Genomic DNA, 26,474 nt, shown 5'->3' with positions numbered 1-26,474 from the left:
CAAGAACTGCGAACTCGTGAAGGGCTACCAGCCATGAAGTCAAATTTAGTCAGAATGAACCTGAATGAGTTCGTGAATTATGTGGAATTCATGATGTGATGGCGAATTCCGGTGAATTCGTGTTGGCCGTGATGGTGAATAACTTCGTGAAGTGATGGTGAATTCGGATGAATTCATGATGTGATGGTGAATTCGGATGAATTCGTGATGTGATGGTGAATTCGGATGAATTCATGATGTGATGGTGAATTCCGATAAATTCACGATGGTGAATTCCGATGAATTCGTGGTAATGGTGAATTCCGATAAATTCGTGGTGATGGTGAATGACTTTGTGAATTGGTGATGTGATGGTGAATGACTCCGTGAATTCGGAGGCGGCGGTGCTGTGATGGGGATAAATTCTCGGCGCGGTTAAACGCCGTGATGTGAAGGGGATGAAGTTTTGGCGTGGTTGAACGCCGGGATGTGATGGGCCGTGACTTTGGCAGGTCGGGGTACCTTGTGACGTGAATGCGAATGAATTTGGAGACGTGATTTTGTTCGTGATGTGATGGTGAATAAAGGGGCTCTAAAATGCCGACCTATGGTCCCGAGTGAAATATCGCGAGAGCACTGATAGATCAGTGAAAGAGAGCGACAGAACAGGCGCAGAGAAAGAAACCAATGTTGCCAGCTGATGGACGACAGTCGCAGTGGTAATCGCAAAGACTGAAAACACTCAGTGATATAAACAGTGATAATTTAACGTTGGAAACTAAATTCTGAGCCATTCTAACGCTTATAAAAAGAAATATACTCATTATGCTGCATTAAAGGGATTGTCTGGTTAAAACCGGAAGTACTTAAGGTTTTGCGCTCGTTACGTCGAGGGAGCCTTCATGTAGACAAACATTTTTATTTTGAAATGTGATCTCCCATTATTAATTAAACCCTTCATGAGCGTATGTACGAAACTGCACCCCAAATTTCGCCAATGTCAATGGCTGACATCCGCACTGCTGCGTGACATCACAAAACGCAAAGGTTTGTCGGATGGTCGGGATAACAAGCATTGGTCGATGGATGTCTTGTATTTTGTTTCGAATTATATAATCTCTTAGGCCAGCGATTCTCAAATGGGGGTCCGCGAAGCCCTGCCTCATCTGTCAAACCCGGCAATAAAAGTTCTTTTTTTTTTTTTTTCAGTTTTCGGGCGAGTTATTTTTGTGTGAACGTCAATAAGAAAGGTCTACTTCACACTAGCCCTAAGTTATATCCATTTATTAAATCATTATTATATTTAACCTATACCTTTCCTCTCCTCTCACCACGAACGGGGTTCATCATCATCTCCGCCGATCCACAAGGGGTCTGCGAAACATTGATGGTTGAGAACCACTGTCCTAGGCTGTACTCTACTGAAATACGGTTCCTTTATTGCAGTTCCCAAGCGTGTGGAAAAAAAAGTCACGCCATAAGCTTCGAGCAAACGTATGCCATTTCGCGCAAGCACAACTGCGACGGCCACCGATCGAATTAGGACCGCTTGCAAAGCAAAGGATGCAGATTTCACCTCTGAAGCGGCAACTAGGTACAAGCGGTATCTGGGTGCACATATCGGCGGATCCACTGGATCGGTGATGAGGCTGCGGGTCTTTCCCTCGGAGACGATGACTGCGGGTCGAAGGCAACCGGCGAATCGTTCAAATGCGTGTCGTCACTTGACTTGGACGAGCTTGGTGAATCATAGCCACGCTCTATTTGCACATGCGAGTCAAACATAATTTCGCTGCACGAGTGCTAAATACAACTTCTCGTATCGTTTCAAGGTGGTGTAGCTGTTGGTTTCGGTTTTGCTGCATAAACAAATTGATTGATCCGATCTGGGCGAGGAGTGGATGGGCGTAGTTTAATATCGTTGGCACTGCATCACACCTCAGCTTACGAGCCTTCCGTCCGCTTAGAGCTCAGCTCATAGCTCTCTTCTGTGAGATGATTGCTGCACAAGTGGGATCTCGATCTTGACGGAAACTAGGGATGCCGCGAACTTTTTTCGAATCGAAGTTTCGATGATCGAATCAAGCGGTTCGAAAGGTTCGAAAGATTTCGATTTTTCGAATTGTTTATATCGTAAAATTCGACGGAGGTCGAATTTTCGAACTTGTTAAGCTAAGAAGTTCGACGCTTTTCGAACCGTCGAACTTATTACGCTAAAAAATTCGATCTTTTTCGAACTTATTGCGCTACAAGGTTCGATGCTTGTCGAACTTTCGACTTGACTGACCAAAAAATTCGATGAATTTCGAACTTTCGAACTTATTTATGAAGAGAATTCGAAAAGTTTCGAACTTTCGAATTCTGAAAAGTCGTAAGTTCGACGAACTTCGAACTTTTAGGGTAAAAGTTCGACGTTCGTCGAACTTCGAAAGACCGGCGGACGGTTTCATTTGATTTCAAGTAGTGGGGTACATTCGTAATTTTTCTTTCTCGAACTTTTACACGCGGTGCTGCGTTCCTTACGAAAGACAATGTCGTTTAATTTCAATGTTCTGGCATGCTTAGGTTTAAAGAAATAAATCCCCGAAGGGGCGAGGAAGGACGACGGGTTTTTGACGATTATCGTTTGTGCCAGATTTGAAGCACGCTGCAGCCGGAGCTATTTATGGTAGATATGTTATACTTTTTTTTAAGAATGATCTATGTATAGTTAAGGTAAGTGCCGTCTTAAGATGTGATTATTGTTATTCAACGTGAGTTTCGAAGAAATGTCCAAACATGTATCTACATGCAATTATGACCTAAACTTGATATTTATTTTCGTCTAAGTTGTTTGAGGTATCGCATTTAAATTAACACCACAGACAGTACATATCATTGCCATCTGCAGATTACAAAATAATATATTTATTGTTTTTTTCACGTTAAGGAATAAATTAACTCATGAGAGAAGATTTCTAGTAATGTTCAAGTTCAGCACGTCATCAAAAGAAAACTTTTTTTTTTTTCGCTTCACGTTCCTGGGACGTGTAGTGCCTGTACACATTTTGGTAAAAGAAACTTGTTTCGAAGTTCTGAACCTCTGAATATGCAAGAATAGAACACTTCCGACGAATTCTTGATGGTTTTTTTTTTTTTCTCCTGCTTTTTATTCCCGCATTTATTTTTTATTTTTTTTCTTTTGTCACTATCGGCACAGGTGTTTAGGTCGAAAAGACAGCTTTGAACTTCCGAACCACTAAGCATGCGACGAGCAGTGCCTTCTGACAACGAGTTTCTAATGCATCTACGCAACCTTTTATGCAGTGAAGAGCGACGTTAGCTATACATATGCATAAATAATTTCAGATTAAAATAAGCTCGACCACGCCCTCTTTCCCCGTATTGTTTTCTTTAACAGTCCGAAATACCTGCAAGGGGGAGAAGAAGGCTAAAGCCCCCCCCCCCCCCCCCCCCCCCCCGCCCCGCTACCCTCTTTCCCCCCATTTTTCCTCTTCCGACTCCACTTGTATGGTAGAACGCTCCTCGACCTCGAGTTGTGTCGGCTTTTGTGCTTTTTGCGAGGCGATTCCTCCGTCCCAGAAAATAAACCTCCAGGACAATTATAAACTTCACCGGATCGGATTACTACCAGCGTGCAAGGGGTGGCGAGCTAGTTTGCCAGGTCGCTTCAAGGTTTTTCTGAGCCTCAACCTCCTGCTCGCCCCTGGCAGTTTCGAACTGGATGAGTCTCGTAAAACAGTGTGTTCGTGCAATCACTACTGCGTGATGCAGGTTAAAAACCCCCCTCGCCCCCCCCCCCCCCCCCCCTTGGGGCTGGCGGTCAGAATTCTGCACTGGCAAATATTCTAGCACGTCCGGGACACTCGTCGTCTCATTTAATTGCCTGACCAACTTCGCAGAATCTAGATATCACACCTAACTTTTCTAAACTTGATTTTGTGAAAACCAGTGAGTCGTTAAAACGTTATTTGAAACTGAAACTGTGGAAAAACTTGAAAATCGGACTTCGAACTTTGAAAACTTGGATTAGAAAGAAATTCAAAATCTTCAAAGATTTTTTTTTTTAATTTAGCGTTAAAAGAGTATCGAAACCTTCGAACTTTTCGAACTTTATGCAAAAGGAAATTCGAAATCTTCGAATTGTTCGAACTTTATGTCTATAAAAATTCGAAGCGTTCGAAGTTTTCGAATTTTTTTTTACAAAGAATTTCGAAATCTTCGAATTTATCGAACCTGAAGTAAAAAAATATTCGAAATATTCGAATTCGAAATTTTAGAAACCGTGAAAGCTTCGAAATTTTCGAATTCGAAACTCTGCTGTGGACAAAAGTTGCGAATTTTTCGAAATCGAACCTCAGTCGGTACGAAAATATCGAAATTTTTCGAAATCGAACCTCAGTTCGCTTCGCAAATATCGAAACCTTTCGAAATCGAACCTAGGGTGGTTCGCGACATCCCTAACGGAAACCCAGTCCCTACGCAAGGCGACGATCCATTTTGCTCGTCACTGCACGTCTCGTGGAAAAGTGTGGAACGTCATGTCTTGGGTCGCATGTGCTGCCCGGTAATTGTGGCACCCAACCGCGCAACAAAAATCTCACCCAACCATGAAACAAGCCGAGCACAACAACAAAAACGAAGCACGCTGAGGCCGCTGAGGCGTACACTCGCAGTCGCAGATAAACAATGCAGATAAACGACGAGACCGACGAGACAGAAATGCTCGCTTTGTGTTGTGTGACGTCAGCATGTTGCCACTGAAAACAGTGTTTACGCTAGAGTGCGATTGGAGCAGTATAAATTCAATTACTCAAGCAGAGGGGCATATACAATTCAGATATTGCACGTACGATGTGTCTCGAGGCAATAACAATGATATTCAATTGTTTTCTCGAATACAAAATCTGACCGGACAATCCCTTTAACTTCCCTTCTGTCGAAATCTGGGAAATTTGGTGGTTGCGCGGTTTCGTATTCCTAGGGCGCGCCCACTCGCGCCCCACCTGCGAAGCCGCTCATCTGGTTTCGTTTTGCGTTGACGCGAGGTCGTACATCTGCGCGCGATGCAAAAAGAAAGGAACGAAATGTATTTCCACCGGTAAGTTCACGGATTGCTGAAGTTCATGAAACTGCTCTGATGATATAATTATATTCGTGAAATTGAAGGCAGTTGGTAACAATGTGTGGGACCCCGAAGGTCTGCCTGCATGCTCTGCCGCTTGCGGCAGCCAGTTTTCCTCTAAAGTTAGTGTGTATGATCTCTATGCACACCACGATCCCCACTCCGCAAGTGCGGCCACCGGACGGCCATCTTGCATGCCTTTTTATTCGTGCTAGCGTTGCAGAGGACGGCGGCAGCATGCTAGACACGTTTTCTACTCGTTTGTCATCATTCGCTGAAGACATTCTTTAAAGAGTAACTGCAAAGAAAAAAAATATTTTTTTTAAACAGCCTAATTGGGACAAGCATGTCACAAAACAAATGTTCCGCGAAAAAAATGATTTTTTTTATCAATATTTACGCCACAGGACGTAATTTAGTAGAGTCAGAACCTCTCCACATTTGAAACTCCCGCTCTTTCGACCCCCGCGGAAGAGGAGTACGCCCCGCCCCTCACTCTCCTTGCGTTGCGGAGTTGAACTGGTTGAACGACGCAGCGTCGCAGCGTCTCGACTTCCGGCAAGACCTGGCAACTACGCCAGGCCGCGGTATTGTTTTGGTTTGACGCGGTTTGCGAGCACATGTAGCGAAGACGTGACCGGAGAAGTGCCCCTGTGATGTTCCCGGAAGACGAAAAGTATCGTTCGTAATCGTCGTGCGCGCTTTGAAAGCGAAGGGAGTCACAGAATCCACGAGTGCGCAACCACAAGCCAAGGTTTACGACAGCGCTGCGTTGGTTTCGGCGATCTCGTTCTGTTTGGTGCAACACGGCGATGCGACAGAGCTGAAACGTTCGTGGTGTGTGTAATGGGGTGCTAACACGGAGCGCAAATTGGTTGTTTTGGGGTTGACGTTCAACCAGTTAAGTCCCGCCGTCGTCAGCTGATCCAGTCAAACTGGTCCGGGAGGACGCTGGGAGCGTTTTTAAAAGTAAATCTGCCTCGTTCTGTTTCAAAATGTGGAAGTTTCCCGACGCATACCGTGAGTAAAAAGCTGCGGGCGTTTTCAACAAAATTCCGTCGCTTTAATTGAACAATGGACTCCGAATTGTTGTCCTAAATCTGCCGTTTTTATGCTTCGTGTTGGACTGCGTTTGCACAGCGGCGTGTTGCATCGTGCGGTGTGAATAAATTTGGGCACGATTTTGTACCTGCCTACAGATGCATGAACTGAGACCATTTTTACGTAGTGGACATAGTACTTTTTGATTTTCTGTCTAGTCGCGGACGTTAGGTGCACACGGGGCGAATCTCGACGGCCTCCAGAGCGATATGACGAGAACGTAACTAGACACGTTGGTCGCAACGCGAACGCCCGATTGCCTCCAGCCAAATAGCATTCCTTTCGGGGCGACATGGCTGCTGGAAGGCTCACTGTCGGGATCACGCATCTGACATCTCCGAAAAGTCAGCATTTGCACGCGCAAACAAGCAAAAAAAAAAAAAAAAAAACAAAAAAAAACAAAAAAAAACACGCTAAGCAAGCAAAGAGGAAAACGAAAGAACCGCGCTATGAAAGCCAAAACCCCGCGTCGCTTCCTATCACTAACACCTGCGACAGATGCTAAACACACACTACTTTAAGAAGTCTCACTCAAGCACCTGGGTCAGCACGGAACGACGAAACACTGATCACTTCGGCGAAACGATTAGTCGAGGTAGGCGAGACAGGCGGGAGCAGAGACTTCGGCGGCCATGAAAGAAGGGCGAAGCTTTTGTTTGTATGAATCCAAACGGAAGTGCCCGTCTTGTAAACCTTTTCTAAAGAAGAATAACTCTCATCACATGGGTTATTCTTTAAACGTAAAAATATGCCGCTCAAAAGAAAATTGCAACATATAACAAATGTTTAACAAACAAGATCTAAGCTGTCAATCAAACTCTTAGCCAATGAGAACCTTTTGGGATTGACGTCACATAATCACAACTTCGTGGCGCGCGATTTAAAACGGACGAAATAGCCGCAAACTAAAATGCGTCTCACGCAATTAATATTGCTGTAAAAAATGTTTTTTCTCCCGGAAAAATTGTTTTTTGACATGCTTGTCCCAATTAGGCTATTTAAAAAAAAAAACTTTTTTTTCTTTGCAGTTACCCTTTAACATTCTGTGTGAGCCGTGATACTTGCCGTTGAGAACACGTGAAAATTTTTTTGAAAGCGCAGTGCTGCAGGTAAAAGGTGCAACTCGTCGAAAGCAAGTTTCGCTGATCTTGGGGCGTTTTTCAAAGCTTCCTTGGCACGCCAAAGTGCTGTGTCTGTGCCTTCGCACGCTTGAATACCGATCAAGAATCGGCGCCATGTGGATGTGTTTTGAGAGTACAGGTTAGATACAGGTTAAAGGGGCGGTGCAACAATTTGTGGACTTTGGCTAATTAATTGCGGGAATTGATCCCGGCCACATATAAAACGAAGGGCCGAAAACTATTCTTTCCTGCTTGCCCTAGTTTTCATTAAAAAAAAATAAAAAAAATTGGTATCTCTGGCACCCCTCAACTCAACATTGAAGCGGCACCAGCTTCGCCTGTGACGTCATTCGGAGTGGCGTCGGTTTCCGGTTGGGTGCTTCTGGCTTCCGTTTCCCCAGCGCTCGCCGGCTCGCCGGCTAACCCGCCGATTCCCGACCAACATGGCGGCATGGGCGGACGGCCTGAGCGACGTCGAGCGCAAGATCTTGGACTTGTGCGGCGGGCAGTCGAAGTCGAAGTCGAGGTCGAGACACCAGGAACAATAATGATACCACGATACTACGGACCACGACCAACGCACTCCGTCGAGCGAGGGAAAGACAAAACGTCCAACTTGCTCGTGTAGCCGCCGTAGGCGCCTCGGGCGTCGACGGATGACGGCGACGGCAGGTTTTGTTGACTTGCGGTAGATGGCGCCACAAATAATTCATACCCTTTTAGCGGCAATATTAGGCTTCTGAAGCGTTTCTGCATGCCTAAACAACAAGATTTTTTAAACTTAACCTTAAATCAAGCTTACAATTGCCTAACGCTATCACTTACAAAAACCACTCCGAATGACGACACACCACAGGTTCCATTTGCGGCCACCATGTGGCCGCAGGTTGGGCAAAAAAAACGTTTTTTATTTTGCGATTACGCAGCGAAATAGAGGTATTTTGGGATATGGTGGCACTTTTTCTCTTACTTATGCCGAAGTAAACAATATAAAAAATACAAGGTGCACATTCGTTCAGTGTTAAAATCATTGCACCGCCCCTTTAAGGATGAATGAAATAAATGTTAGCTATACAAGCTCTTTTTTTTTTTTTTTTTTTTGTGCTGCGTTTTTTCTGGCACAAGCTTGCCGATCACACCTTTATTTTCAGTTCTACGCTTGTCGGTTTTTTTCCATCCGCGAGAATATGTAGATGTACCTTAGATTAGATTTATTTCACCAGGACATACTTGTTTCAAGTGCCAAAATCATCGTTACTTCCTCTACGAGTGCTATGTATTCAGGCGTAAAAACTTTGAGCCAATGAAACAAGTACAATTCAAGTTTTTGCAAAGGTTTTCCAGGTGGTGCATTTATGTTACCAACACAATCGTAAATGTGTTTAAAAAAAAAAAAAAGAATTTTTTTTTTTTTAGTAAAGGGGGGAAAATAATTTGTCTGGTTGACATGCTACTCACTAGTGGGACGGAAAAGGTGCTTCTTTGAGATAAAACATGTAGCAGACCCAAGCCTGCTGCACCATCAGCAGCATCAACCAGATGCTTTGTTTCCATTTTCCTCCCTCTGCATAGGAATAGCACGGTATTTGAGGCTAGATTTTTTTCAAGAGCATATCTTCCGGTCTACAAGCTGCACCGTCATACAAGTTACAAAAGGGCCGTTTTCACCAATATAAAGGTCACACTAATATATCTGTACGATAGCGTGACAGAACTGCACCGATAAGCTTGCATCATAATAATAATAATAGACTTTTATTTCCATCGCAAAATGATAGCAACGAGGAAAAATGCTGCATAGGCAGCTTGACATGTCCTTGATTGCCTACGGTGTACAGCATATGTATTGTGACCCCAATCTGTGCAAGCAGAGTCCAGGTTCAATATCCTTGCAAACGAATTAGAGAAATATTACCCCACGGCAAATTTGCTTAGTTAAGGAATGTACTTGTACAAAAAGTGTGTACAAGTCGCACCACCCATGGCAAACTTACTTGTAGCAAAAAGTGTATACAAGTCGCACCACTGCTGAAAACCTAGGCAAATTTTGAAAAAACAAAAAAAAACACCGACTTCTACGAGGAAAAATAAAGTACTCGTAAAATTTGAGTACGATGAAATCACCATTTAAAAACCCATTCACTGGCTCGTTTGCGCCAGTCTTTTCACGGCCGAATGGCGCTCTCGGGAACGTAGAGCAACGCCAGGACCCGCAAAGGAAGGGAGGCAGCGTGAATTGTCATACCTTTATTCTGTTATTTGTTCCGAGGTCTATTGGTGGTTGCCACATGCCTCCATGTACAACACATGTTAAAAAACTGCCCAACCAAAGCTGGCTGGACTGAACTTGTCATACAAAAAATATATGTGTACACACACATCAAAATGCATTGTAGTTTTCTTTTTCCTCTTGTAAATCTATACCACGGTATCAAACACGATTGTGGCAAACTGTGTCTGTAGGTGTATATATAATATGTATATATAACTTCAGGTATACAATATATTTCAATATTTTATACCAAACAAATATGCAATAGAGACGAGTATGATAAAAATAACCTTTTCATGACCATGTCTATATGGATATCTAAAAAGTACCATGAAGATGGCAGAAAGTATACTAAGGATGAGTTCTTCGGTTAAAAACAAGTTACGAAACAAGGAAAAAAACGAGAAAACATGAACAGTGCACTTGTGATAGGTAAAAACAAAGAGTTATGGTGTGGCAACAATAAATATATATTTACACGGTGGAATAAACAAAAACAGTGGCTCCTTTGACAAGTAAAAAATGCCAAGCAAAAACTCTTCACATAGCGTTATGACCCTGAGAACACAGTCTCCTCTTTTACGCAACGAGGGAAAAGAAACAAAATGGTGTTTGCTCCAAGACACAGAGGGAGTATTGGGAAGAAACAGCGTGCACAAGGCAGAACCCGAGCTTTGTTCGGACAGACAACAAACCTTTGTGCGGGAAACACCATTTTGATTCCTTCGACGGCAAGACCGACCAACCACAGCACGAGAACAAACAGCCAGTACAGCCTGGCACCAACAGGTCTGCGCCCAACGCCACTCAACAACGATGGCCCCCGCCCTACAGGGGGCAGGGGCCGAACACGACACGCAGAGCAGACAACAGCCACAACTCTCGTTCACGCCAAACACTGTACAGAGGCTCGCCACCGTCTCACCGGACCTCAATCCCCCTCCTCCGAGAGCACCAGAGCGCACCAGGGCACACCAGAGTGCACTATGCCGACCTCCCCCAGGGCATGCCCGGAGACCCCTCCCCCGTAACCAAGCTTCTCAGACCCCTTCAAAACCAAGCACCGCTCGTCCCAACGCCATTGCTGTCGTCCGCCTCCACTCCGTCGGCCCAAAAACAAGAATCAACGGAAACAAATACAAAAATTTGTCGATAATTCGAAACTTCAATCTCAGGTACTGTGCGCGTAAGGAAAAAAAAAAAACGCGCCGCGTGTGGCCGCACGTGCCAGACTAGACGTCTGGGGATGTGGTGCCTTTTTTTTTTTTTTTTTTTTCTTCTCTATTTTCGCTCTTGCGGCCTCAAAATAAACTGTGTGCCTGGCTCTCTCTCTGCATATCTACACATGTGTATATATATCTCGATGCGCGTGTGCGGATGAAAATAAAAGAGAAATTGTCATTTGGCTGAACACTCCCGTTCGACTAGAAAAAAAAAAAAGCAACTGAAAATCCCCGAAAAAAACTGATGGAAGGCATACTTTGCTGAAAGAGGACAAAAAGAGCTGTGCACCAAGACAGTAATGAAGGCCGGCTCCGAGGATGTGCTCTCAATAAATAATGCCCCTCTCGGTATTAGAAAGCACACCAGGACGCCGCAAAGCAACACAGAACAGCTCCAACCGAAGAACAGCGGACAACTTTGTTCTTTCGCAGAGATTCAGCATACCCGAACGACAGAAAAATAAGGTTTTTCGCTAGCCAGAAGTGCACGTCAACAAAACCCAAGGGCCGTTAGAGGACAGAGGCCCCTCCCCACAAAACACAGTCGCGGGTGTACGGCCCAGGGTGGCCGTGGCACCTGCCGCCCACGACCCCCCGACACACAGCAACGGGGCCGGCACCCAACGGTAATGACGGCAACATTCCCACGCTCCATCTCGAAGGCTTTGTGCGGCAGAAACAGCGGCCGTTTCCAGACGATCTGGTAGAAAGAGTGCAAACAAAGACCGGAAGCCTTACGGCACGTCGGCAGCGATTATCTCTCTCAATAGATGGAACGTAGGAATGCATCTATCCTCTTGGAAGTTGCCACTCCTCGCTGAAGTTTGTGCTCCTCGTTGTCCAAAGGCAGTCGTTGCCAATTTCAGCTATCTTGAAGATGATGCGTTGCCCCAATTCCGCCACGAACCCCCGGCATTTTAAGTCGCTTTTTGCGGCATTCGATTCTTTCAATCCAAACGGTGCGAGAAGGCAGTTCTGCAGTACAGGGGCTACGGTGCAAACCAAATTTCAAAGACCTCCCAGGTGAATAAGCATTCTCCGAAAATTTTAGCACCTGCCGCTGCAGGCGCGTCGGCCGATTGCATTTTATCTTCACAAAGACCAAAGCTGACATACTCCAATATATCAGTCACCAGTTAAAGTGCAATGATATCGGGTAGCATATTTTCTACACTTGCAGAATACAGCAAGCCACTATTGTGGTCCAAGCAGGAGTGGATGTAATGTTTACAGAGGCCTAGAATAGCAGGTGTTACGGGCGAAATATTTTTAACTTAATGCAAGCTTACTGGCAGTAGTATTGCACGCAACGCCACTGACCGGGAAGTTTCCCGTAGCGTAATTTCGAGGATTAAAGCAAACATCTCGTTGGGCCTCTCCTTTGCAGAACTCCATAGCGTAGCAACGGGAATTACGCTACGACGACAATATTCAAATGCATCTTAGACTGGACACGAGCACTGCGTGAACGCTTGGTTTTGGCTCACGACAGTCGATGAGGGTACTGGCTCGTGTCAAAAAGCCTCAGTGACGTAAACAGCAATGACGGCTTTGCCAATGACAGATCATGGCAATGATCAACACTGGCAACACATACTGCAAAACCCTCCCATTTTTCCCCAATCAGACAGCGGGGTCATAGTCGTGACCATTAAATTTTGTCAAATATAAAGGCTGTCATTCGCCCCTCCAAACAAGAGAAATATTAGCGCACCCTAAAGTTTGCACGCTTTCCAAGTCGTGAAATTCAGGCCTCGCAAACATTAGGGGTTTTACAGTAATCGGCACCGCAAAGTGCGGCTGCAAGTTGAACAGGCGAGGGCTGCTTGTTTTTTTTTTCAAATCTTTTTTTGCGGCTGCCATCGTATGGGGAGAACAGAACTAACGCATGCTTTATGAGTCACGAACCTCGACGATTATCTTTAGGCGTTATTCAGTGAAAGTGGGAGGATTGCTGCACCACCCTTTTAAGGAAACCCGAGCAAATTAGCAGCCCCATTTGCTGCACAAAGTTCCGTTCCACTAGAAAAGTTATCAAGAATCGAGTCTAAAAACAAGGTGCACAAAGTTCCACGAGCAATGGCGCTCCAAGCGGAGACGGAAAAGACCTTGGAGCAGCAACGGAACCTGTCGCCAGCATCGCATTGCGTCACCAGGGCCGTGCCCCCGCAGCCCACAACCAACCCCACTTCCCTACCAACGGAACGAAGACCCGGAGTGAACAAACGCCGTTATTGCTCTGCCAGACCTCAAATGCAGATGCGTAACGAAACCGAGCGATGAAGAACTCGCGAAATCTGGACGGCCAAACCTTTTAGCTCTAAACCGAAACCCCACCATCAAAAAATGTAGTCGCTCAGAGGGGCCCAACAGAGAAGTGGACCCCTCTGGGAGGTGCCCAACAGGGATATTTGGCACTTGTAGAGGGCACTGGGACTCCCGTTTTGTGAAAGCTGATGTGATGCGCCAGAAACAAGACTAGCCTGGGGGCCCCCAAACAACGATCGTCGGCGAGGACAGAGATTACGAAGAGGGGACGACCTCCGTGCGTGGGGAACGTAAAAGCTCTGTCATAAATGTAACCTTCATCGATCAACAAAAAAAGTCTCGCCCCGAGCGGCAACGGGGAAAGGCGTCCGTGACGCAAGCAGAAATCGCTCGTGTGGCGAGGCGCTTCACGGATAGCTGGACGCGCGAGAGAGACGTTGAGGATCTTTGGTAGGAATTCCTGATGAGCAGACTCGTAATTGAGGCGAAATTCAAAAGGAGTGGAAACGGACGAAGCAGACCGATTTGGTGCTGCCGGTTTTCAAAGCGGAGTATTCCTGTGGGACCCGTAACGCCCCAGACGGAGCGACGCAGGGCCACAATGCCTGGAACGACCCCGCGGCAAGCGCCCGACAATTACGGCCATTGCCCTCCGGCTGCCCTTCCCAAAGAGCTCGAACCAGAAAGAGCCGTCGTCCCAAGCGAAAACCCTAACTGCGACAAAGCGCAAACCGAGTTTCTCAACAACGAGGGTGATCTTTGTACTGCGAAGTTTGAAAAGGATGGAGAAATGGTGATGCGTCGGAAGACTAGGAGATTGTTCTCCCCTGCCAGCGACATTCATTGACCCACACCTTGCTTCAACGCTGCCCTCTCCCCCGAATTCCCCACTGTTTAAGACCTGACAGTACCGCCCCCAAGGGCGAAATACGTCTGCTACTCCGCAACAACTCAAGCGCTCTCGACCAGCCGTCCGGCTCTCAAACCGAGGCACACTTGGCTCTGAGCAGACCGAGAAATCTTCAAACAAGGAGTCCGGCAGACCGGAGTTCGACGGAGTGCCACCATAAAAGAACTGGAGTGCGGCAGACCCGGATTCGGCAAACTGGCACTCGGCGAATTTGCGCCGCCGGGCTCGAATTGCGGCAGGAATCTCTCCCAGAGTCGTCTGCCTCAGAGGGCGTCCGGGCGGCCGAGCAGGCGTCACAGCCCGATGCGGGCGGACACGTGGAGCCCGTTGAGGCGGTTCTTGAGCAGCGAGTCCGGGGCCAGGACGGGCACGCCCAGCACGGGGCTGGGCTCGTCGCCGTCCGGAGCCACCAGGGGGATGACCCCCAGCAGCTGAGGCCCCAGGGCGCCCCGGGCGGCCTCGATGTCCACCACGGGCAGGCAGAGCGGGGGCGGGGCCGGGCCGGGGCAGTGGCGGGCGTGACTGGCCAGCAGGCAGCGGTAGCTGAACAGGCGGCCGCAGCGGGGACAGCGCAGCCGCCGCAGGTGGCACTGACGCGTGTGCTGGAGCAGCTGGGGCTTGCGGGCAAAGCGCAGCCGGCACTGGGGGCAGCGGAAGGCCCCCTGCACCGCGAGGTGCAGCTGGGCGTGGTAGCGGTACAATGCCTTGGACCCGAACAGCTTGCCGCACTCCACGCACATGAGCTGGCGCCGCCCCTGCCCCCGCTGCTCCCCGCCCCGCTCCCCGTCCCGGGCCCGGCCGCCCCCCCGGGCCTCCGTCAGGTCCAGGGGCCCCACGCAGTCGTCCGGGGGGCGGGGCTCCGCCAGCACGCTCTGCACGTGCGTCTTGACGTGCCACTCAAAGTCGTCCTCGCTCCCAAACTCCATCTGGCACGGGATGCAGCTGAAGGTGACGTCCGAGCGGGCGTCCTCTCCGCGGGGGGGCCGGGGGGGGCTGGCTCCCGGCTGGGGCCCCCCGCCGCTCTCGTGGAAGTCGCGCAGGTGCCCGGCGAGCTCGGCGGGCGAGCCCATTCTGCGGGGGCACAGGGGGCAGTCCAGGTAGGCCGCGGGGGGCGGGTCCTCCACGTGCTGCAGCAGGTGGGACCGGCACACGTCCGGGTCGTGCACGCTCTCGAAGGCACAGAAGGGGCACTGCCAGGGGGCGGGGGGTCCCGGGGGCAGGGAGCCCCCCGCCAGGTGCAGGGGGGGCACCGGGTTGCCCGAGAACAGCGGGGGCATGCTCTGCTGCCGCTCCGAGATTCGCAGGATGATGGACGGGTCCTGGTCGGCGGGGGGCGGGGGCTCTGGGGGGCTCAGGGGGGGCAGGCACACCGAGCCCATGGAGGGGGGCGGCAGCGGGGGCGGGTAGGGGGCGGTGCTCGGGGGCAGGGCCTCCATCAGGCCCCCTCCTGCATTGTTGTTCTTGATGTGGCAACGCCGCCGGTCCAGCACGTCCGTCGACACCTTGTGCCGATTGCGCAGGTGGTGCAGGAACACATTCTTCTGGCGGTAGCTCTTGTCGCACAGGCCGCAGCGGTACGACGGCGTCTGGCTGTGGATCGCCTGCAAGCGGGGCACCAGTCAGGCTTCCAGAGGCTACGCTCTGCCTTCGCGTAGAAAAGAATCCCAGTTTTGTGAGGCACGGCCTCCCGACGGGCGATACGAGCCGTCAAGCGGCAGCTTGCATTGGCCAGCCAAGAACGGCAGAGGCAACAACGGGCTTTCAGCTATCGAATCGTGTGGCACAAGCTGTTTCCTGCGGCGACTAAAGAAACGACTCGCCACCATGGCCGAGCGTGTTAGGGTGCAGCTGCTCGGAGACTGAGCAGGAAACGTTTAGCGCCGCAGAAAACACGAGTCGTTTCTGGGCTTAATCCCCGGCTCTGCCCACTTATCTGTACGAGTGTCGTGTGCGGTCATGTATTTCGAAAGCGCGATGTACGTCAGAAAACCCGGGTCGACAATTATATTGCACTTGCTAAACGGCCCTTCTAGAGTGGAGGCACCCCACGCCACAAGAAGGGCGACCAACTTCCTGTCGTCTAAATGTCCGAGCGACAAATTCTACTTTTAGGTGAAGGAGCAGCATTGCAAAATGGCATCGTGCCATGTTTACAATCTTCAGTTTTGGCAAAAGAAAAAAAAAAAAAAAAGAAGAAACTTTGAGAATTTTGTTGCAGAAACTAGATAGTTCGGAAACGGCGCGAAATCAAATTTGAAGGGAATTTTTTCTCGTCGCCAATCAGTATGTTTTCTGAAAATTCTTCAACATGTCAAGATCTTAAAACTTAGTTTAGCTTACCGTAACATACCGAGCATGCACCCTCACTTGAGCAAGCGCCAAGTGCCCCCCCCCCCCCCCCCCCACACATCTTCCAGAAATTTCCCATTTCTGTACACAACCGAGCAAGCACCCCCCTCCCGCTGCCGCCTGTCCCGAAGGCATCTTTTTTAGCTTTGTTCTGGGCTTTTCGGCTGTTCCAGTGTACAAAGTCAATATTGAATCCAATCCAATCCACGTGGTTGCTAGAACGCACCACCAGCCATTACCGCCATTTCCTTAGTGCCTGCATAGGGAGCGGCGAGGAGGACGATCTTCATGAACGGCTGTCAGACGTCGGTGCTGTTGTTCCCAAGAACCCAGACGAGCTGCGGAGCATGGACCTAGACCTCATTTTGAGATCCGATTCTGAGGAATCGCTTTGTGGCTTTGATGGCGACTGAGGCAAATACCAGAATTTCCGTTTTCCGAACTGAATATTGCTTGGAGTGTCCGTAAATAAATGTTTTTAATAAAGCAGTCCTTAATGCTTTCTTTTTTTCACATTTACTAGCCGCCATTTTGTGGCCGCCATCTTGAATTTCGGGCCTGATCCGAGTAAGGGCCCCCTCTATTCGCAACTCCAACGCCCTATAGGTGGCGGGGTAATAGTTCCAAGACGGCGGAAGAGACGGGGATAGATTTTCCAGGATATCCCGCGCGCCTGATCGCTGACGCTGTTCAGCGCGCTTTAAAAGGACTTATTTGTCTACAAATGCGAAGCGGTTAGGGAGGGATCATATTACAGGTGACGGAGATGCCGATGCACGTTAGGAAAACGAACATGCTGATATTTAAAAGTTGCAGAAACCTCCCATTGCGAAGCTTTGCGGTAAGCGAGTGCGTTTTAGGCACCGTCCACGTTACTGTGCGTGGCAGAATATTTTTGAGGGTGATGAAGATATGTTTGCGCTTTGCCTAGCCATCAGTGCCCTAAAAAGAGAGCCGCGAACAGTGACCGTCAAGCTTCGGAAGAGCAGCGTTCACAGTATGGGTGTCTTTGCGTCCCAGCCTTGCAACTCGCTGCTCACCGTCTCGGTTTTAGTGTATTGCAACACGTAATCCAACTGCTCTATGGTTATTGATAGAAAGATTGTCACCACAGGCTACCGAGCGCTGTAGCATTATAACCGCAAGCTCGCGCTGCGCCTTTGAAGCACAATTTTCAGTGCGCGCCAAAAGCGTTGCCGTGCTCATCATTCTTAAAAAAAAAAAAATGTTGTAGTCCTTACACCTCTTGTTACATATACGACACTCCAAAACTTCAGTTCGCCGTGCAGCCCTCCGACGTCAAACTGACGGCCCCAACTTTTTCGAGAGGCTTGATGGCGGCGCAATTTAAGATATTAAGCAGCTAAAGTACGCATTAAAGAGTACAAAAAAACAAAACAAAAAAACACCGAGGTTTCGCAGTAGGGCCAAGAAAACCCCGATTACTTTTTTTTTTACGGTCATTTACACTTATGTAAGCTATTTTAATAAATTGCACAAGCTGCTCGTGAAAGTTGGTAGCGCTGGTTTAACGTCAGTGCGCTGTACGTCCAACTGAAGTTTAGGGGTGTCGTACGCTATGCAAACACTGCCTATTAACATAATCGCAGTGTTTAGGGGTTTCATTTATTCCTCTATCAAGAATAAATAATTTAATACACCGTACTTTTTTTGTACCGTGTTATTTGCAACATTGCGGTCCCTCTGGCCAAAACTGTGCGTTCTAAGCTCTCCTCACGAACGGCTGGCTAACACAGACGCGCTTGAAATGCTTCGAGCATTTCTTTATTTGCTTCGTAATTACCTGAAAGCAAGTACGGGTATTCTGTCTTCTTAAAGTGCTTGGAATAAATGGTCATGTTCCTTGTAACGGCCTTAAAACGCGAACCCATTCCCGATTTGCATTGCGCGACATACCGTTGCGCGACGAGTTTTCTCCTACTTATGGCAAAGAATAGACTTTTCGTAGACCGTACTATAGAGTTCTTCATTATTAGCGGTAGCGTTTTCCGTCACGTTGAGCACAGATTGAGCTGGCGGCCATGCACAAGACCAGAAATCCGCAGCGCATGCGATACACGAAAAATCCCCAATGAAATTAGACATCCCGGTCCTTCGTGCAATGCTGTTGCAAGGCGGAGCACATAAATTCCTTTTTTAACGCGCTCACTTTTTTCGTTAAAGCAGCTTCATACATGAAGGCCGACAGTCCCTGCCACTGTTTCCGCGCCGCCGCTGCCACTGCCGTCCCCACTCCTCTGGTTCTCCGTTTGTCCGCGGGAGGGCGAGCGGCGCGCTGGAGTTGCGAATATCTAGGCGAATTACCTCCAAATATCAGGGGGGGGGGGGGGGGGGGGGCGCTTGCTCGGTATTTTACGGTAGTGACTGAACGGAGCATTTTCTCATTGTGGCGTCTTGCACAGCAGCAACTAGCACAATAGGGTATTTGGATTGGGCACACTTTGAAAATTGCTTTGGCTGGCCCAATCGTGTTCGAGTTGAAAGTTCAATTTCTCGCCACATTCCTGAGCAGCTCATGAAGCAGGATACTAAAAAAATACCCCATGACCATCAAAAGCAACATTTGCAGTAAGCGGCAGTTAAAGTTTATTAACGGGTAAAAACCCAGGCTGTCCCGGGCTTTACTAGATGGACAGACACACTTTTTTAAGTGTCTTCCAAGAGCCGAGTGGCAAACACGGCGGTGCACCATCCCCCCAAAAAAACACAAATAAAGGCGGGATATGCAGAACATGAAAAAATGCCCTTGTTCATAAACGAGGCGTTATAGCTCTGTTGCAAGCGTGTCCAGGTGGCCCCACCAGCATAAAACGTGTATCAGCAACTGGAGGATCGAGACACTCGTTTCATTGCTGTCCCTCGAAATTTCGGGCATCCAACGCCACTTCCAAACACACTGCTGAGCAGCATGTTCGAAAACTATGAATTTCAAGATCAGTAAGCCATCTGCGGCCCTACCGGTGGCACCTTACGCTATTTTTCCTATCAGCGCACACTCTAACGATTCTTGGTTAATGTTGTTTTTGGTATTGGTAAAACGCAGCAAAAAGCAGACAGCCCAACATAAGTACAATCGGGGATGTATTTGGGATGCTTAAACCCAAGCTTACCCCATCTTTTCTTCTGCCGGGGCCATTTTTCGAGCGCTCACTTCGTTTGAGGTTCGACTGAAGACCGGAATGTATGAAAATTGACTAACAGTTGAGGCACCTTTATGTTCCCTACGACTTTGGCCGGTGCTGCCGGTCACGACGCGAAACAGCTCGAGCGGTCGGAAAACGCTTCCTCCGCACATAAAAAGACAGAGCGGACACAGGATGAAAGCAGACGGGTGTCCCGTGCAAGCGGCTCATGGTAAAAGTGGCTCCCCAAATGTGCACACCACATAGGCGTACCTTGTGGCGCATGAGGGTGCCCTTCTGACGGAAGCACCTCCCGCAAAACTGGCACTTGTAGGGCTTGAGTCCCTGGTGGATGAGGAAGTGCATCTCCAGGGAAAATTTCCGGCTGAAAACCTTCAAGCAGATGGGGCACTGCACATCCTTCAGGGCCAGCTGCTGCTGCTGCGACTGGGGTGGCCCGCCCCCCATGGCCCCCCCCCGGCGCCGGCACCAGGGCCAGCCCCGGCGGCGGCGGCACCCCCACGGGCACCGGGGAGGTCCCGGCCACCGCGCCCCCGGGCTTGGCCAGCTCGCTCCCCGCACTCGAGTCCTGGAAGGCCAGAGAGGGGGCATCGCATGAGGCCCAGAGAAACTAAGTACGCTGGAATGGAGCACTCCCTGTCCTTTTGCCACCCACTCCTCACTGGCAGAGAGAGAGGCACGTGCGCCAAATGTGTGCAAAGCACTTGGAAGGAAGCCTCGCCAAGCGCAGAGTTTGCTAGCGGGATATATTTCTCGCTTCGCGTCCATGATTGTTAGTACGACGAGCAACAAGCTTTGTGAACCTTTGTACATTGGCTGTGCTACTTAGAACTACATTTATTTTCATAACGCAAGTGCTCTTTCAAAATGACGGCAATGACGCAGCAGACGTACACATGCTTCCGGGAGACAAGGTCGACGCCGGTGCACGCATTGCGACAAAATTTACTTAGGGCGGAACATATATTTTGCCTCGTAAAATATAGATCTTACAGTGAAGTTTGACGACAGTCACGTTTGGGAGTTTTATGTGCCAAACTAAAGAAGGGCACCTAGCATGCTTTGGCAGAGAACTGAGGATTAAGTTCCACCACCCGGGGATCTCTCGAAGGGCAATCGAAAGCTCGGTTACACGTCGCCTTCTCCGCAATAAGCCTCCGTCAGACTGCAGGCACCTTGGCCGGAATTCGAGGCCGCCACCCGGTGATCCGTAGGCCGGAACTTTGCCTCGGAGCCACCGAGGCCAGCTCGAGGTCCGAAGAGGCCTCTTAAACCTTTCAACGTAGTGCTTGCCAAGAGAACATTGCCTAATTGCATTTTTTACAATGCCGGATAAATTTTGGAACACCGACGCAGCAGACGACGGGAAAAGACGAGTTTCTCAGCTGCCGAGGCTGAACTGGGAGACGCAAAAGGGCACTTGCATAGCACATCGCCGCTCTATGTTCCTAACACTTCAGGTTCAGAACGCTTCCTCCTTGTCAGACTTCACTGCAAGACCTACATTTGAACAAATATTAAGCAAAAAATATGCTCTGTGAGGCTCTGTGGTACTTTAGATATTGCATACGATTCCTTTTCTGCTAATTAGGAGGCGAGACTCCAACTTGGTGCAAGCGCGTTTCCAGTGTATTCCAGTGGACTCAAAGTATTCTCCAAAAATGGGTTCAAGCTGCCTCAAAGACTAGCTCGTGTCAAGGCCAGAAACAACCTGAAAACACCCCAGTGCCAACCTACCAAACCAACAAAGGCAAGCACCAGCGAAGAGCTCAGGAATAATCTGGGCCACCTGTAAACCTTTGCAAGTACACCTACAATCTCAGTTAGACTTCGATGCAGTAAGCCTCAGTTAAATCACTAGGGATAACAACTTTATCTCACCTCACATGTACAGAGAGGGAGGCATTTGCACTTCAGTTCGTCGCTCGCTGCCCTTTCCCTCCAGGGGGGGGGGGTTGAAGACCTCAATATCCCAGCTGCCAAGCCATAAGATCATCCCAACTTTTGGGAAGCAGACTCCTAACTCAAGTGTCAAGCGTCGTTGAGACCAGGGACTCAAACCAAAAAAATATAACATTACGGTTACCATTTCCTGTTGACATCAAATTCATTTGTTTTTTACGGTTTTAGTTTTTACGGTTTCGGTTATATGTTCCTAAAACCCACTTATTTCGGTTTCTCCAATAATTTGCTTTATTGAAATGCTAGATATCCGTTTTATAATAAACAGCTTCAAGTAGTCCCATATATCCAATGACGGGACATTCAGAATAACAAGAACTCAAACACGTCTTAGTGCTTCTAATTTGTAAAACTTTGCACACGTTTCTAGCTCCTAGACTTGTTCACTGGATCACTCGTATCGTCCGTCTGTTGTAAAGCGAAATGAAGCACCACACCCTTTCACCGACGCAAAATCGTCTAGTACACACGCGTGAATCCTTTTTATTTGCTTCATTCTCCACGTCGCTGCTATCACCGCCGCCGCCACTTTCGCGAAAAGTAAAATGGACCTGCGACTGCCGGTCGCACCGGTCCACATTTTATTTCGGCAAAATTCCCAATGAAGCCGTAACTGCCACATGAAACTGTTGTTTCGTTCCGGTACGGATTCAATAATGAATGTTTAATTTTGGTTTTGCTCCGGTTGACTCAAAAATAACAATTTAGATCCCGTTTTCGGTTTGGTTCAACACACTACTCGAAAAAGAGCCATTTTACAATTGGAGGGTTTTCAAGGACCTACATTAACTCTATAGGTAAATACGACATGTAACCCCCCCCCCCCCCCCCCCCCTCCCCTTAAAAAAATCCAGGCAAAATTTTCTTTTAACTTTTTTTTCTTAAAAAAAAAAAAAAAAAAAAAAAAAACTGAAATGAACAGAACGTAAGGGTGCAAGTGATCTGGTGTATATCAAACATTTTAGTGAAAAACGCGAGACTGAGGTATTGTCAGACGACGACAAGGAAGAGAAGGAGAACATCAATAAAAAAGTAATCTTCTTTTGTTCTTCTAAATAACACAAACATAAAAAAAAAATATTCAGGTAGAGGTAGCCCCGGCTCTTGGCCCAGCCCATACTAAAAGACGCTTAGCTAGCTGAGCTGTTTCCTGGCTCTCATTGGTTGGAGAGATTATTGACGTGTAGAATGTTTATTGTAAAATTGTTTCTCTTTTATTTAATATCCATTGATGTTTAAGAGATAAATAATATAGAGTCATGATTTTTTTTTTAAATATACCACGATTGCCCTTTCCACTTCAATTTGGTGTCTGCTGCGAGCAGTTTCTCACACCGCCTAACTCGTTGAGTTTGTCTATTTTTATGAATGTGAGTTATATCGCATTCACCAAGATGTTCAGAGGAAGAACTGAAGCGACCAAGTTTGCAGCAAACAACTGTCGCGGGACTGACGTAAACCTAGCATTCCGATTCAACTACTTTGCTCCATCTGGCTCGATTTGTTTGTTTGCACATTTTGAGGCCTAATGAACGGGTCGGTCCGTGTAAAAGTGGCCCCTCCGCTCTAATAATGGAAAGAACACAAAACACAAGGACGGCCTTCTCCAGTTTATATAAAAACATTTCCATTTCCCATAGATCTATTGCTGCAGCACCCATAAAAAGGCTATAAAAATCTAACACTGCGCCATCAAACCCAGCAGGTGTGCCTTTCATTCTGTGTGGCAAATGATAATCACTGCCCTTCCAGTTAAAAGGCATCAAAAACCAGAATGGCAAGATCAAGTATAATGTCCTTGATCATCATATTAAAGACCTTTCCTCCAAAGACATTACAGGTAACTCGAAATAAACAAAAACAAAGGTGCTCACGAGGCCCAACGAATTGAACCAATGAAGAATGACGCTCTTAACACCAGCATTGTCCATTACTGTGACTAGAGTCACTGAATGTTCCCAGAGTACCGAAACTCTCCAGCTTCGCTTCAGAACCGAGTCAAGGCGCAGCAGTTGCAATCTCTAATATGGTGCTACCCTGTGCAGTCCAGGCGAAGTGCGTACAGTATAGCCGTTAATTCTCGTACAAGCTCTTCAATCCACGTTACTGGCCTGTAGCTATGCCTGTTTGTTTATATTAAAGTTATTTCCTTTGTACGAGCAGTGCGTGGCTTGCTCCTCGCCGTCTCGCCTCTCTCACCTCAAAGCAGATGGAAGTCGAGTGTTAGGCTTAGCGCCCGAGGCCTAGAGTTTGAAATGCAGCCCTAGCAGAACCGGAGCAAGCAAACACATTCTCCTTTGACAAACCAGATTAATGGCTACTTCATATAAAAAGGTCAAAAGAAAATCAACACCGTCCGGTTCTAACTCATAGACACCCAGAGCTCGCACCCGTGCGTACCCACCGTAGCCGTGGTAACCCGCAAACATTGCAAATACATTTTTTGTTGTTTTGGGCCTGGCTCTAAAATGGCTGACTGATAACTTCCACCACGGGTTAAACCAGTCAATCAGAACTGGACCCTGCGGGGATCGACTACCAGTAAGTGGACTGAACGGAATTCGGTACTCTGGGAACATTCAGCGACTCTGTGACAATAAGTACAGCAAGACGATTTTCGACAATGTAAGAAACAAAACAATGCGAGACAATCTGCTGAAACCTCGATGGACCTTTCGCTCAACAATTAGAACACCAAGGAGCATGCTGGGTTTGCACGTGAATGCGCTGCACGCCTGAAGGAAAGATCCAAAGAAAATGACGAAAATAATGCAAAAACAAATTCACGTACTAAAGTGCCACTTGTTTGATTTGTGCCTAAAAACCTGCTGCTGCAGATGCCACCAAATGCAGTGTGTGTAACTACAAACCCAGCGTGCCCTTTCCTGCTGCAACTTTGCGACAGATCTATGAATACTGTGTTGTTACCGTATTTTCCGGACTATAGACCGCAAGGGCAAAACTGGGGTCAAAAATGAAAGTTCCCCTTAGATAGCCCGCACCCAGCACATAGTCCAGACTTTGCGCTTAATCCAAATGCAAAGATTATGATACACAGCACACCTTGACAGATGCCTGCTGTATTAGTTCACAAAGAAGCTTGTATCATACACAAATTACCATTAATATACTTTGCTATTCATAAAATTCCACTAATCTTGTTACAGTGATCTAGAGAAAAAAAAAAAACAAAAAAACCCTCGTATATTTTGCATTTGTAGATAGTTCACATCAGGTAAAATTTCAGCTTTTAAACATACATAGTTTGTGAACTATAGTCTGGAAAATACGGCACATGCATATAACGATACTAATACGTCAGCACGGTGAATCATACGCAGATCTTCACTCTATATGGTACTATATTTTTGTTAAAAAATGACTGAACTAGAAAGGAAAGGGAATCTGCGCTTTATTAAATTTAAAATCGCCTTCGTAATATTTTTTTAAATTTTCTTACGATACTATTTAGCGCGTTGTTTTGCAACTGAGTCGCACGAATTACATCACTAGCTAAGATAAAATACCGCGGAAAACCCGCCAGCTGTTTGTTGCTGTTTTTTCGCGCCAAACGGGACAGTAGAAAATTAAAAAAAAAGGATAAAAAATGAGAGGAGCGTGCAGATTCATGAAACGTGCAAAACATCTCTCCACAAACACAGCAAAGAAAAAAAAAAAAAAAAAAAGACTCGTGATTTTATTAACACGCAGTTGTAGGAACTTTCAGCGAGTGTCGCAAACTACGTGCAAAGAGCGGCAGGAAACAATTTGGTCGAGCGAAAGAGAGCTGAGTCCAGCCTCGCATCTTAAAAAGAGAGAGACGCGAGCGTAGACCAGCTGCCCTGCCGCCGAGGCGACGTGCCAGGCACGCCCATGCGCTCAATGAAGCCACCGCACGCGCCATGGCAGCGAGCAAAGCTACCCAAAGAGGATCGACCAGCGTCTCAAGCCCCAGCTCGAGGGCCAGCGCCGCGAACGCAGTCCCATCGGCCGCCTGTAATTGCGTTCTCATCGGCGGCGCCGCTTTGTTTTGCCCGAAGTGGGTCAAAGGCCAACGGGGAAGTGGGCTACGCAACCGGAAATTCCGATCCGCGTACGCACACTGGCGCTTATGCAACTGTTGACAAGGCGAGTGTCACGAGGTGTGCGCGAACCCGAGGGGGCCCGTTTCGGGGGCCCCGTCGAGCGGGCAGGCGACGAGGGGCCCCCCAGGGGCCGATCGGACGGAGGCCCACCCCGAGGGCCCCCAAATCGCGTCGGGAACGACCGATTGCGAAAAGGCGCGCCTAGGCCTAGGCAGCGCCGTGCAGCGCACAGCGCGATCGGGGAAGCCCCCGCCAGTCGGACACTTTGGAGCCGCTCAAGTGCGTCGTTCGGACAGCGTTCCGAGGCCCCGATATTGGAGATCGGTGGGCGACGGCTCGAGCTCGGCTCCGCGACCCGATTGAAGCGCAGTAGCGCGCCCAGGGATCGGCGCACTTACGTCGTCAACAAAAACAAACTGCCGTCACGCGCACCACTGGTGAAGTGTAGCAACACTAGGGTAAGCCTAAAACAAAAACAAAACACTACCTTGTCGACTCGCTCCATCACATCACATCTCCGGGCTCCAGCAGCGTCGAGGAAGGGCACACTGGGCGCCGCTCATGTGTCCGTGCCCGTGGCCGACTCATCGGCGTCGGTCATTCTCGCGTCCACTTATTTCACCGACGCCCTTCGACTCCGCAGCTAACGACGCCATTTATTTTTTCCCTCAAGTTCGGGCCTTCCTCGGCCTCTGCCAACGTTACCTCTGCGCACCGTCACCCGGGCTAGTTTCGTAAGCGCGCTGGACGCGGATACCGACTCGGAAACGACTCGCGATTAAAATTAAAAATAATAATTTCTATTTTTTGCAACGTTTAGGAAAGGAACGAATGGCGCAAAATGTTCCGCGCTGATTTAATGCGATGCTGATTTGTTGCCAAAGGCGTAAGAGAAACTTCAAACAGTCGAGACGA

The 26,474-nt window shown here is 48.2% G+C and overlaps 1 protein-coding gene across 1 annotated transcript; it reads right to left on the bottom strand.

The window, feature by feature from the left end:
* Positions 1 to 9,558: 9,558 nt before the first annotated feature.
* LOC8031044 (zinc finger protein 358) lies at positions 9,559 to 26,265 on the bottom strand. The gene is made up of 3 exons (XM_029966388.4): positions 26,047 to 26,265; positions 19,765 to 20,080; positions 9,559 to 15,600 (listed from the first exon to the last, which is right to left on the bottom strand). Exons 2-3 carry the CDS (start codon positions 19,957 to 19,959, stop codon positions 14,293 to 14,295), a joined length of 1,503 nt encoding a protein of 500 aa, XP_029822248.2. The 5' UTR covers positions 19,960 to 20,080; positions 26,047 to 26,265; the 3' UTR covers positions 9,559 to 14,292.
* Between the last annotated feature and the right edge of the window lie 209 nt (positions 26,266 to 26,474).

This window comes from Ixodes scapularis, unplaced genomic scaffold (assembly GCF_016920785.2).
Source record: "Ixodes scapularis isolate PalLabHiFi unplaced genomic scaffold, ASM1692078v2 PGA_scaffold8__174_contigs__length_109621045, whole genome shotgun sequence".
Taxonomy (NCBI): Eukaryota; Metazoa; Arthropoda; class Arachnida; order Ixodida; family Ixodidae; genus Ixodes; species Ixodes scapularis.
The sequence above is the reverse complement of the archived record's forward strand: the minus strand, read 5'-3'. Positions and strand labels throughout refer to the sequence as shown.

Coding starts and splice junctions, on each gene's coding strand:
- LOC8031044 (XM_029966388.4), bottom strand. CDS start 19,959: ATGGGGGGCGGGCCACCCCAGTCGCAGCAGCAGCAGCTGGCCCTGAAG. Junction 15,601..19,764: donor GCACCCTCATGCGCCACAAG/GTACGCCTATGT, acceptor CCCCGCTTGCAG/GCGATCCACAGCCAGACGCC.